Raw genomic sequence first — 14,488 nt, 5'->3', positions numbered from 1 at the left:
AATAAAAATTTGCTATCTTCTCTATTTTATACGAATCTTTGAAAATAGCTTGATTTCTTTCCTAACTCCTATATCTATTGCTGGTATCTTGATATCACAGTTATTTAATTTACAACTTATTTATGTTACCTATTTGACAGCCCACAAGTATTGCTTCAACCAAACATATACGATACACATATATTTTGCTTTTGTTTTCCCCATTTCTAACACGTCAATCGCCCATCGCAACCATCGCATTTCCTGGCCTATAATGCGGAATGTTCTTCTGGTCAGTAATCATATCGTCTGCCCGCAACAATTCATTGATATGTGTTATACATTCGGTTACGGGTGCCGCCATCATCACCCACTTTCCGCGGTGTTTGGGTAGGTTCCTAGGCGCGAGCATTTGGCACACGGAGCGCTTCGTCGGTTCCACGGCAAACATTCAAAAGTGAGTTTTCGGTGCGTCTGCTTATCGGTCAGATCGACAACGAGCCGCTTCACAGTGGTTCGATCTAGACAAAATGTCGACCAAAGCCTCCAACTTATTCAAATGCCCTAAATTATGTATTTGTCATATGTTATGCCTAATTCAAGCATTTGGTTTAAAACTGAAATGTATAACTTAGAATTATGAACGATTTATCGAGAAATATGAAAGGACTGTCATAACCAAACCTGTTCATGTCATCCAAGCCTACAACTTTGCTGATAAAACCATCGCTCCTAGTTATTATTTAGATTTATTGAAGTTTTCACAATGATCAAACTTTTATTAAGTAGATAAAAAAATAATTTTGTACTCTACTATTTAAATCCACTAGAGTTTGTATCCTTTGACAGATACGCGTATTTCGACCTCAACTGTAAGGCCGTCTTCAGTGCCGACTTTTATTGCTTTTGAACTTGTGATTTAAAAAATCACTAAAAAATATATGTTGAAATTCAAACTATGTATTGAAAACTATGAAAATTCGAATCGGTTTAAATATATTTGATCTCTAAATTTGACTGTTTTTTATGGAAAATTAGTGACACATGCACACTTGCGCTTTTTATGCGGTTTATTTCTGCGCGATTTTTTTCGGAAATCCATTCAAAAAATTTAGAATCTAATGAATTTGCTTCTAAGTGTTAAGAAAGCCGGGAAATACCGTTCGGAGAAAACAAAATCGATTTCTGAGGTTTTGGCCGCCTTCGAACCACTCTGTGGCTTGGTTCGATGCACCATTATGCTCACATATCGACCACAGGCTAACAGTTCTTTTTGAATGGAACACGTGAATGTGAATGATGCACACGCCACGCTTCCGATTAGGTAACCCCGCCAAGAAAGCTCGAGGAAGGTGTGCCTTTGCGTTACCTACCAGAGAGAGAGAGAGAGAGAGTGAAATCAAATGTTTTCCTAGTTGCATCAAATCAGCCGAGACCGGTTATTGATGGAAATCGTACGACTGGGCCAAAGCACATGGTCACAGCTGAACCCATCCAACTGAATGGTAAACGACCAAATTATGTACCGCAATGGGTCAAGTTCACAAGATGACAACGTGGAGCGCAGTTTTTGGGAGAAAAACAACATTGATTGGGTGAATGCTTATGCGTGCGTGATGGATGGATGGATCTACCGATAAAAAAAAATTCAGATTTTATTACAGTTAGGGTTGCAAAACTCGAATTGGAATGGGGTAAGCGTAACATGGCATTTCACAGTGAGAGATTTCGTCATTTTAGCGCTCTAATTAATAACGCCTTTATTATGCTTCCTAGCGTTTTGTCTTCTACATAATTTTTAGTAAGTAAATGCGTTTCTTTTGATGTTTTATGCATTTTGATCTATCCCCCCTAAGAATATACAAGGTTGGTGTCTTCACAAAAATTGTAAAACAATGCTGTTTTAAACAACTTTGTCGAAGACACCAAGTTGATAATTACATTGAAATTTTCATTACTTTTCAAGATATAATTTGTTTTTGACAATAATCACTTTAAACTGTTTTTTCGATGTAACTTTTGCATTTTTGATTTTACAGTTCTTACAGAATGCTTAAGGAGCTTTAATATATCGTTAAAATAAACAGTTTTGTAGAATACGGTATCTCTCTTATTTTCAAAAAAAAAGCAGCTATGGCAGTGTATATAGTATTTTTGGGGATATTTCACAAACCTATAACTAAACAAGAGTCAAAAAGATGGAAATCGAACCATGTGCAGATAGAAGTACAAGTTCTTGTCTATAATATAACGTTAAAATGATAAAACTGTAAGATAATGTATGACATGTTTTACGCAGTAGAGTTTGGTTATTATTGTTGTTTAACGGTACTGCCGATTGAAATTTTCTTTGTAAATGTTAGTAGATTGATCTCTAATTTTAGAATATCATTCATTTCATTTATTTAGTTAACATCTACACAGATAACACTGAATCAACAATTTCACGCCACAATACTCGGTTCGTGACCGCATCTCTCCATCCTCGGTTCTGCCCCACGCTCGCCAAATCGATACGCACTTGATCCGCCCACCTAGCTCGCTGCGCTCCACGCCTTCTTGTACCAACCGGATCCGAAGCGAATACCATCTTTGCAGGGTTGCTGTCCCGCATTCTTGCAACATGCCCTGCCCATCGTATCCTTCCAGCTTTGGCCACCTTCTGGATACTGGGTTCGCCGTAGAGTTGGGCGAGCTCGTGGTTCATCCTTCGCCGCCACACACCGTTCTCCTGCACACCGCCGAAGATCGTCCTAAGCACCCGACGTTCGAAGACTCCAAGTGCTTGCATGTCCTCCTCGAGCATCGTCCACGTTTCATGCCCGGAGAGGACTACCGGCCTTATGAGCGTTTTGTACATGGTACATTTGGTGCGGGCGTGAATCTTTTTTGACCGCAGCTTCTTCTGGAGGCCATAGTAGGCCCGACTTCCACTGATGATGCGCCTCCGTATTTCACGGCTAACGTTATTGTCAGCCGTCAGCAAGGATCCAAGGTAGACGAACTCGTCGACCACCTCGAACGTATCCCCGTCTATCGTAACACTGCTACCTAGGCGAGCCCTGTCGCGCTCGGCCCCACCAGCTAGCATGTACTTTGTCTTGGCCGCATTCACCACCAGTCCAACTTTTGCTGCCTCGCGTTTCAGGCGGGTGTACAGGTCTGCCACCTTTTCAAATGTTCGGCCGACGATGTCCATATCATCCGCGAAGCAAACAGAATATTAGAATATCACTACATTCGTTAGTGAGAGTGTGTTCGATGTTATAAAAACTCTTTTGAGCACATTCACTGCAGTAACAACATTTGTATTTTTGACACGATTCGAAATTCAAAGCACGTATGAATTTCGATTGCGCACAAACAATGTTCCACGTAAGGCATTTAATAACTGTGAAAGTGCTCATAAAAACACTAATCTGAGAGGCAGGATCTATCCCAGTGAGGACGTAATGTCAAGAAGAGAAAGAAGACCTCCCGCTTTAATTTCGTTTCAAAAAGAGTTCTTACAATCACTTTTAGTCACAGTTATTTTTCTACTATCGCTGTCTACTCATTTGCTGGCAAGTTCATTTATTTTTGTTTGGCAAGAAAAATAACCAAGAATGAATTTGGTTCAAATTAGAGGCGACAAAAATACTTCATGGAAAAGTCCAGTTTGCAACACAACAATCGAAAATGTTTCAAAGAAATGAAAATTGTCTTGGTGAGTCCACATAGTTAAAAAGCAACCGCATCCGTTAGGTATACGAATTAAACCAATTTTCTAGAAATTTGATTGATACGTTCAATTTCATCTCACCCTCGCCACTCCTAGTACTTACGTTTGTTTATGTGCGCATTTCAAACCAATTTGACGTGTAGCCACCGAAATTCACACTTTCGTTATATACTTCGGATCAGGTGAATGGTGGGCCGTATTCACAATACGCATATTTGCCGCCTGCCGGTGCTAATCATGGTGATTTCTCTCAGCGCTGGCTGCTTCGTCTACCGGCTGTTGGGTTCACATGCAACAAACATCAATCAGATCAAATGTAGGTCTTCGACGTCGTTTCTTCAACCCTCTGCTCTAAGCTATTCAGAAGCGATGAGAAACGGCGATATACTCACACTTCGCCCGGGTTGTTATTGGTCAATATAAAAACCAGCGAGAAAACTCATCAGTCAGCCTCTGTTGGCTCGTGTAATGCCTCAAGTGGACATGTCGCAAAATTCGATCGGTGTCTTGCCGGTTGATGCAGGTGTACCGCGGGTTAATTTACTGCACAAACTGCGCGGTGTAAATCGATTTAGGATGGTGAAGTGAATTCAAGGTGAGACCATTGCAAATTAGTCGGAAAGCGTGAACCACTTCTTGGCATGTTTTTGAATGGCCTTTGCCTTATTCTGTACCTTCATCTGTTTCTGTTCTATGTGTAACTTGAAATATCATTTTGACACATTAATGGTGTGTGGATTTCTTCAAAAAAAGTCTATCAAGTGGGAGAATCGAAGCAAGTAACAACAACATTCTGTCCCTTGTTGAGCATCGAACGATTATTATTATTAACACGCAATTAAAGCGTCTTATAGCCGTTCGAATAAGTTAATTTTGATAGGATCTACCCAAGGAAAATCCTATGCCGATATCGTAGCAGGTGATTTAAACTCCTCCCCTTATAATACTACTAGTAACCGTTCTAATTGTTTCAAATCAAATGGTAAAACCCTTGCCGCCACAGGAAACTCTTATTCCGCCTCTTCGTCTACCGTAAGTTATAACGGAAAATCATCAGATAATGTACCTACTTCAAGTAATATGTCTCCCACTTATTTTATTTTTCTAACCACCACTATGACTGAAGCAGTCCAAGTTGGTATAAAATTTACTAATCAAATTGTTATTGGATTACGTTTTTCTAATCGATCCAATAATAGTTTAAAAATTTTAAAATGGAATGTTCGTTCTTTGAATGGTAAAGAGGACGAGCTGTTTGATTATATATAGCAGTTATTACTAAAGCCTATTTGAAATCTGGATCCAAACTCAAAAGAGATCCAAACTTTTTTGTTTATCGCAATGATGTGGGGAAGTTGCAATCATCATTCATAGGCGTATAAAACATCAACTGTTTTCGTCATTTAAAACTAAAGTTTTTAAAACTTTTTTTTTTTTTTTTGTTGGGATTTGAACCATTAATTGATCTATTGTGGTATACCCCTGTTTACTATCGCAACGTGCTCAGTACGGAGAGTTACCATTCAGGATAACTGCCGTTATCTGATGATGCGAAACTTGGTCTTTCTGTTTAAACACAGCTTGGTAAATATACTTTCAAAGCTGCCTATTGACTTTTCAATACTCTGGGCAGCAAGTGATTTGCTTCAAACTGACTTGCGAAAATTGACTCGCAATAAGTCAAATTTTTTTATCATCAATGAAATCATCAATTGGTGACTTTAATGTCAAACCAGGTCATGGAATAATTTACAAAGTAATTTCAACGACAAAATTTTATTTGATTAGTGTTCTTCAGGATATTTCTCAATTCAATACCCTGATAGCCCCCAATGTTTTTCCTCTTTACCCTTTTACGATTGATTTGGTCTTAACAGACTCTAGTCATCTTTGTAGCCAATAAGTTACTCATGCTGATTTTGATTCTGATCATGTCCCTGTTATATTTCGTATATCCCATAAAGCGATTCTCAATTCTATCAGCTCCACTTTCAATTATTTTCGAATATATATGAAACATATATCGATAGTAATCTTGATGTTAATATTCCTTTACAAACAAAACTTGATATTGACAATGCTCTTGAAACTTTAATAAATTCCATTGTTGAAGAAAGGGGCATTGCAATCCGTAAGGATCTGCAGAAAGAAATTAAAAAAACGATTTTCACAATTAGGAAGCAAAAATTTCTCAATTGGACCCTGACTCTAAGCCCTTTCGGAAATTATATAAAATTTTGAAAAAAATACCTTTGAAACCAATACCGGCATTGAAAGGGGAAAACAAACAATTACTAACTAATTGCGAAAAAGCTCAAAAACTTGCTATGTGGTTTGAAAGCGCGCACAATTTTAATTTAGAACTCACTAGTCCAATTGAAAATCAAGTTAATCAGGATTTCGAATACTTTCGAATACTTAATCATGAGAACGTTTTCGAAAATTCCTAGAAGACTGTTTTGAAGGAACTATTTTTAAGAAATTGGAAAATCTGAAAGCCCCTTGTGATGATGGAATTTTTTACATCCTCATCAAGAAATCTCCAAAAAGTTGGGTATCATTCTTAGTTGATATATTTAACAAATGTTTTTAGTTGTCATATTTTTCTGACAAATGTATAAATGACAAAATTGTACCATTTTTAAAGCCACACAAAAATCCTACAGAGGCTTCCAGCTATCGTTCAATCAGCTTGCTTCCTCCATCAGTGAACTGTTTGAAAACATAATTTTGAGCAGAATGATGATTTCGAAAGAAAATCCAATTTTTTTGCCAATGAACAGTTTGGATTCCGATTTTGACATTCGGCCACTTATCAACTTTTACGTGTAACAAATTTGATTCGTTCCAACTAATCTGAATATGATACTCTTCATAACTTTTTGAGTAACGCATTGGTAATGATATCTGGTCGGCCATACATTTGAGCCATACCAGTCCTTAATCTGCCGAAGACACCAACCTTCTAGCGATTACAAATCTTGAGGTAGAGAAGATTGAAGGTTTATTTTTACAAACGCCACCCAGCGGAGCAATTCCCAATCAAACTTTTTACCGCTAGATAGTTCTTCATCTACTAAAGAGTTTTTTCGAAGACACCAACCTTATAGCTGATAAGGATCTTAAGATACAGACTATCGAAGAAATTTGTTACTACCGCCACCTAATAAATAAATTCTCATTCAGGCTCCTCTCCGCGAGATAGCCCTCAATCTGCTGAATATCTTTGTAGAAGACACAAACCTCACATTCAGGCGTAGGGGTCATAAGGGCGTTACTGCAATGATCGATTTCTCTCCATCGATTTTCTCTTTAGAATCGATGAAGAGAAATCGATCATTGCAGATACGCCTGTATGATACTCAACGCGAGAAACCTTCTAGCTGATGAGGATCTTGGGGTAGAGAAGATTGAAGATTTATTTTTACCAACCCCAACTAGCGGATGAACTTCCAATCAATCCAAGCCAATCTTTACCGGCAGATAGCCTTTGACCTGCTGATCGAAGAAACCAACCTTCTAGCTGTTACAGATCTTGAGATACAGACAATTGAAGAAAATTTGTCGCTAGCGCCATCTTACGGAAAAAAAAAATCTTTCTTGGAGGTACGACTGTTATGTTGATATTTGAGGTTATGGCTATGACGTTTCGGACACATGTATTGTGCCTTTTTCAAGGATTAGCTGTGTTCCGTTCTAACGTTTGCCCACAGCATAGGCAACATTTGTCCAACCGCACAAAAACGAATTCCCCGTTCGGGTACTATACGGGAATAGAAATCCAAAAACGATCCGGGTCGCAGAACTGGAAACGCAGTTGCCTGTTTTGGCTCCACTTTTACTAAAAGTGACAATGAATACATAAATTAAATGAATAAATCCGTCCAAAAACATTGATTGAAATAATCAAATATTTTTTTACCATGTGCATTTTTGTTATTAAATGAAGATCATAAATTGCGCGTTGGGACATTAGAAGTAAAACATTGTCAAAACTGCGTTAATTAAGAATGCAAATCTTATATTTTTAAGCCAAAAAAATCCTTGATTTTCTGAATCATAAAGTATTGTTTTTACTATCGCCCAACATGCATGTCAAAAATAGCGAAATTGAAAGATGAGAAGCAGACTTTGTTCTAATGTAGACGTAATGCCGAAACGCAGGTGTATCATTTTCAAGTTGTAAATTCTGGCGGACCTCTTGGATTTCGACGCCATCTTAGTTTTAAGCAGTTGAATGATTTTTACCATCCCAGTGCTCATCATGTTGAATTATAGGGCCTCCGTTAAAAAAAAAAACAATCAGATTCTAACTAAAAGGTCTCCTAAATATTTGTACACTAAACTTCACTCGTTTCAAAACAGTCGTAATCGCAATTTTCTTCTTCCACGGTTCTGCACGTCTTATTATAGGAATACACTATTTGTCCAGGGTATAGTATTTTGGAACCATCTTCCTTCCGTTTTGAAAAACATGACAAGTGTAAGTGGATTTCGACAGGAGTGTGCCACATTGTTCAACAGCCAATATCAGCAATAGGTTTAGATTTATTTTTTTTTATTGTATATCATTAGTTCATCGTCAGTTTCGGATTTGTTATATTAGATTCCATGAATTCAACGTATGTAGTATCAAAAAAGGAAGTTCCTTACACTACATTATTATGAGAAATAAATAAATAAATAAATTCTTTATATCTTATCTTATCTCAGATGTTCAACTGATTGTTTATTTATATCAATGGTTGTAGACAAAATAAATGAAAGAATTAGGGCTATTTTACAAATCGAAGATTTGCAGAATAATCATTCAGGTAGCAAATAAAAAGAACAGAAGAAACAAGAATAAGAGTAAGTGTAAAAGTAGCATTAAAATTCAACATGTTGAGTGCTAACAAGGTGAAAACTTATTCTACTACTTAAAACCAAGATGGCGTCAAAATCCAAGATGGCCGCCAGATTTTTTCATTCAAAATAATACTCATTTTCTTCATCTGACACGAATAATACACCAACGAAAACATGTTTCTTTGTTGTACAAAAAATGATGTTTGCATTGATTGCACTCGCCATATACGTCAAAATCGTGGAACATGATTAAGACAATCGTTCATTTCATAGGGTAAATACCATTGCTCACCTAGTTTCTGTATCTTAAGCATTTTTTTCTCAGCTAATGGTGAAAAAACGATTTTTCTAACAAAATTCAAGATGGCCGCCAAATTTGTTTTAACTTCAAATGAAAACTATATCCTTTCTTTATACGATGCCACTAAGTTTGCTATGTGTTCCAAGCGAAATATGAGACATATCACATGAAGAAATACCCAACATTTATCAAAAAATGGGCTTTTTCGCAAACTGTTTAGCTAGCTGGTGTACGAGGGGTCCACCAATTTGAGAAAACCGAAAGGACCCTCCTTATGTTTTATCGAAAACTAGCGATCAGTGGCATAAAATTGGAATTCTAACGATGGGTGCCGCTGGTTTCAGCGAGAATTGCTCTAATAATAAATTTCTGTTCAAAAAACTACAGTATTTTCATAAAATAATGAATAATACAGGATTCCTTCAGTGATTCAATATTTTTCGCGATGACGATAAGTTTTAAAATTTAAAACTCTTTGTATATTCATGAGAAACAAATTTGGTGAACATCGGTGATAGCTGTTTGTTCAAAGACTGCAATTCTTTCACAAAATATTGTATAATACAGAGAATTCCGAAATGTCTTCTGCAATTTATTGATTGCCTTCTAGATTCGAAGAATTTTTAAATTTAAAAATATATATATTTACAGAACATTTTAAATGTTTTTCAAAGAACTATAACGTTTTACCAAAACTATGAATAATACAGGAAAAATACGATTCTAGCCACAGTTTGAAATTTATTGAAATGATTGATTTTATTGAAAAAAATACAATATTTTCACAAATTACCATTTTTGATGTCGAAAGGAAGGGAACGAAAAGTTCTTGGAAGAATGATTCTCTTCCGAAAGAATAAATAATTCGATATTTTCTTTCTTTACGATGTTTTATTCCTTTCGACATTTTGGCATTTAACGTTTGTTGCTTTTTGATAACATCAAGAACGTTCTGTCAATTTATATATGAATCTGAGAAAATTTTAAACCGAGGACATTTTAGTATGAGTATATTTTAAAATCACAAAATCCATGGATCATTGCAAAAAAATACAAACTGTTGTTCGGATCGTACTTTACCGGTATTATTCACAGTTTTGTGAAAATGTTGTAGTTCTTTGAAAAACATTAAAAATGTTCTGTAAATATATTGTTTTTATCTAATAATTGAAGCAACCTTTTAATTGATCCAGAAGGCAATCAATAAATTGCATAAGAAATTCCAGAATTCTCTGTATTATACAAGATTTTGTGAAAGTATTTCACAAAGTGTGCTTTGAACAAACAGCTATCAACGATGTTCAGCAAATTTGTTTCTCATGAACATACAAAGAGTTTAAAAGAATTATTGTAGAAAAAGTGTATTTATCTATTTTTTTTTTCACAATTTTGTGAAAATATTGTAGTTTTTTTCAACAGAAATTTATTATCAGTGTTCTGCAAATTTGATGGCCTTAAATATGAAAATATTTTAAGATCATAAAATGTTTGGGTTATCGCGATAAATTTCAAATTTGGTTAAAAATGTATTTTATCTGTATTCTACGCAGTTTTGTAAATATATGGTAGTTCTTTGAATGGCTAATAATCAAAACTTCAATGCCAATTGTTCGGTTACACCAATACGATCATAATACAATAATAAAATCTATAGGTTTTCGTGGTAAACTTCAAATTATGTACAGACAATGGAAAAATTTCAATTTGTTATTGGACTTGCTCCGGTGTTTTAAGTACTACAAATCAAACAGTAGTTCCTAAACATATTTCAAAAGTCTTAAATGAATCTAGAAGCCCATACATTTCTGTGCCAAAATTTTGTAAATCGGGCTTAGGCAAGCCGGGTTATAATGGGTTGAATTTAGCGTTCCAACTGATTTTGAGGCGTCGTCGTCCGTGTAAGTGACGAACATCGTAGGCGGACGAATGTTATGTTAATTTAATTAATTGTTAGGGAAGGTGTACCAGTATTCGCCAAACCAAGTAAAAATATTGTTTATACAAGTCTAGTACACGACACTGAAGACGGCCTTACAGTTGATATCGAAATACGCGTATCTGTCAAAGGATACAAACTCTAGTGGAATTAAATGGTATAGTACTAAATTCGGTATTTTCATCTAATTGTTTATAAAAAATCAAAATACCTTTGATTACTGTCAATACGTTAATACGAAAGCTTTCAATCCATGTTCAGCAGGGAAAATATAAAATCAAAAACTTTTGTTTTTGTATTGATAATTTGGGTGACAAACACTTAATCACCTGCACCAGTATCCGCCACATTTTTAATTTCGGTTCCTGAATTCGTAGGTGGCCGTCGATTTTTGATGGACGGTTACGAATCAGGAATACGATTGCGAAACAAGGAAAAAAGGAGCAAACATTTTAAGGAAAATGATTTTTTTCTATTATTTTCTGAACTAGTTTTTAAGAATGTTTCCGTGTCATTTTAGCGAGAACTAAACAATTGGCAACCATTTGTGTTGTAAAACGGTATATAATCCAGGGTTGCGAATACTGGTACATGGCGAATATCGGTACACCTTCCCTATAAACAACTAATCTGTAAAAAATCTGAACTGATACAGCAAATGAAATGTAAATATCTTAACTTAGATTTACAAAAAAAAAGGCTGATGATAGTGTTGCCTAACGTAGAACACCCACAAATAAAAAAAATGTAATGTTTGAAATAATACTGATGAGCTATTTGAAAAAATCAATCATCTCAACTAATTAGGTCACGAAAATCAGACCATCAAGAGGGTAAAGATTGAAAATCGTATTGGCTCCATACCAATGATAGTTTCATAGTTGTTATATTATTAACATTCAAGCAATACTCTACTAACCTGTACTTCCAATCCAGCTTGCTTTTGTGCAAATACAGCGACAATATTGGCACATCGGAAATCTCCGTCTCGTGGCCTCCTGCTTCCAGTAGCAGCACCTTCCAGTTACCAATCTCCGATAACCTCGACGCGACCACAGCTCCGGCCGACCCCGCTCCCACAACGATGAAATCATATTCACGATCGACCTCTTTCACGTTGAAAGGTCGATTCTCCGGATCAAACAGATCGTAGTTGTAATATGCCAGCGATGCAATCAGTATCGGTATGATCGCAAGTTTCCCCACCCCTATGATCGTAGTGGCGGTTTTGACGGCCGCTGCAACAGTTGCCGTAACAGCCGTCACGGCCGGGGCAGCCTTCAACGCAGATCCGCCCAATAAGGGGACCAACTTGACGAACGGAATTCCTGGTATAACCATGATGGGATTCCTTGCACCGACCCGTGCACTATCAGAATTATGAACTTATCGCAAATTCGTTAACACTGATCAAAAATGCCTACAGTGATCTGTTCCACTTAAACTGAAAATTCACTATTATCATTTCCATTCCATTGCTAATCTATCTGGAGCTCAAAAACAAACAAAAAATGCTGCAAGAAACAGCTGTTGCCAGCCGAAGGAGTTTAGATAATGATAAAACACGCAACCGATCAAAGAAAAGAAATAACACAGTTCGCCACAAAAGGCCACTTCAGCGAATCATCCGCCAGGCAGTCAAGCGTGAATCTTTGCTAAAGATCACCGCGCAAAAATTATGCAACCGATTCACTACACTAAACGGTGTTTTTGAGGAACCCACATGGGCAACGCGCACGCGAACGCGAATCCAATCGCATGTATTTACAACACGACGTTCGGAATATGAATGAAGTTGCAAGAAGCTCCAAACCTAGACCCGTGGCGGGCTACCAGCCAGTTGTTAACACTTTTCCGCACTCCAGCAGCTGCAGCCCCAACAACAACGGAGAGCGCACCTAAGTTGAGCAAAATGAAGAAATGGAGAGAGAAGCCATAAAACTTCTTTTGCCATATTATGCTTCAGGAGAGACCACCATTCACGTTCTCAGAGCAACCTGGTAAAATCGCTTTGAAATATCAGTTGTAAATCCGCGGGAAAACCTATTCTGACTGCACTTATGTTGAGGGTAAAAAACATGAATTTCTACACACCAACAACTATGAAGAAACACACCATCAAGCGGAGGAAGCTCTGTCCACAGATCAGTTGATAGTTACACCTTACTTCTTTTCGCATGGTCATAAATATCATGATCGATCCCCGCATGGGTCAAGTGCCAGCCGAAGTCACGTAGTCTCATAAACACCACCGCGGTAAATCGAAAATCGCGTAAAAAACCGATGCATCGAGCACCAACTAAGGGTATGCGATATGCATTGTTTTCTTGTTGATAGGAAACGAAGCGATACACGGAATTGAAGGATGTCGCACATCAAAATGCCTGTAGAAAGTTACCCAGTTGACCAATCCTTTTCAAACTCTTAGACAATAAAATATAACCCAAAAGTAAGCTTTTGGCACATTAATTTCATTAAATTTCAATACCATAACTGTACGCTCGAACCTTACGCTTAATTTCACTAATAAGGTTCTGTACAACTTCTGGCTTGGGGTCTTCCTTAGCCGAGTGGTTAGAGTCCGCGGCTACAAAGCAACGCCATGCTGAAGGTGTCTGGGTTCGATTCCCGGTCGGTCCAGGATCTTTTCTTTTCTTCTGAACGAAAACCAACCTTTCCTCCATGTTCTTCTTACGATGCTTCTGTAATTCTTGCTTCATAATAGCCCAGGATATTTCGATTAAGCTTAGTTCTGGTGCGTTGGGGTTGGGAGATTTTCATGTCCTCTGTTTCGTTGGCACGTCCTCTGTTAATAGTGGCACGAAGCTAGATCCGGCCAGAAGAACGTAAGGCCCTCGCGCTGCAGAGGAGGCAGACGCTTCTGTAGACACTCCTTGAGGTAGATCTCCCCGTTTACAATCCCGGTAGTCACGAACGGCCTCATGAGCTGATTTGCCAAATCAGGTATTTATTGACATACTTTGAAAGCTTCTGCTTCCTTACTTCCTCCAGAACCTCATACTTGTGCTGGGTGGTGAACAGTAGCTCCGGAAGATGCCGGAAGTCCATACTGCTGTGAGTCTTATCATCCATGATGAGACTATGACTTTCCCACCGTATTTTGCCATACATCATGATTTGGAGCTTTCTACAAATTGTATGTACGTATGCAGTCCTCTTGGTCTTTGGCTCTCTGAACGAAAGAGATGGACAGATTCAACTTTTTGACAACATCACTAACCGAAGCAATGAGTTTCCATTTAAACGCTTTCATGACATGATTCATGTGCTCCTGATCCTCATTTGGGAGTTTTTCTGAATAGCAATATTACAAATAGCAATAGCAAATTTAAAAAATTTTAAAACTTCGTTGTCGGCACCCACTGTACAGGGTGTCCGTATATTATCCGTACAAACTTTGAAGACATGCCTCTATTCAGCCAAGATAAACAAATTGAGCATTCCTACATAGCTCAATATGTTGACCTATTATGTTAATTAGAAACTAGTTTGACTCATTTCTGATGTCATTTTTTTTTGTAAAATCAAACCAAATGTGTTAAGCGGTCTTAAGGAATTCGAGCTTTATGACGGATGAGAGATGTCGTTCGACCTCTCAGGATTCGAACCGAATAATTTTCGACTGTCAGCCTATCTTTAAGCCAAGCCTATGTAGATAATTACAAAAGATAATTGGATTTTT

General features: G+C 37.3%; 1 protein-coding gene across 1 annotated transcript in view; it reads right to left on the bottom strand.

The window, feature by feature from the left end:
* LOC5563975 (glucose dehydrogenase [FAD, quinone]) overlaps positions 1-12,582 on the bottom strand; it is a 56,375-nt gene extending 43,793 nt beyond the window's left edge. The window contains exon 1 of the mRNA XM_001648250.2: positions 11,705-12,582. Coding sequence (XP_001648300.1) covers positions 11,705-12,126 — 422 coding nt within the window. The 5' untranslated portion in view covers positions 12,127-12,582. The remainder of the gene's footprint in view (positions 1-11,704) is intronic.
* Between the last annotated feature and the right edge of the window lie 1,906 nt (positions 12,583-14,488).

The sequence above is a fragment of the Aedes aegypti genome, chromosome 3 (assembly GCF_002204515.2).
Source record: "Aedes aegypti strain LVP_AGWG chromosome 3, AaegL5.0 Primary Assembly, whole genome shotgun sequence".
NCBI classification, from domain to species: Eukaryota; Metazoa; Arthropoda; class Insecta; order Diptera; family Culicidae; genus Aedes; species Aedes aegypti.
This window is presented reverse-complemented; position numbering and strand designations above follow the sequence as displayed.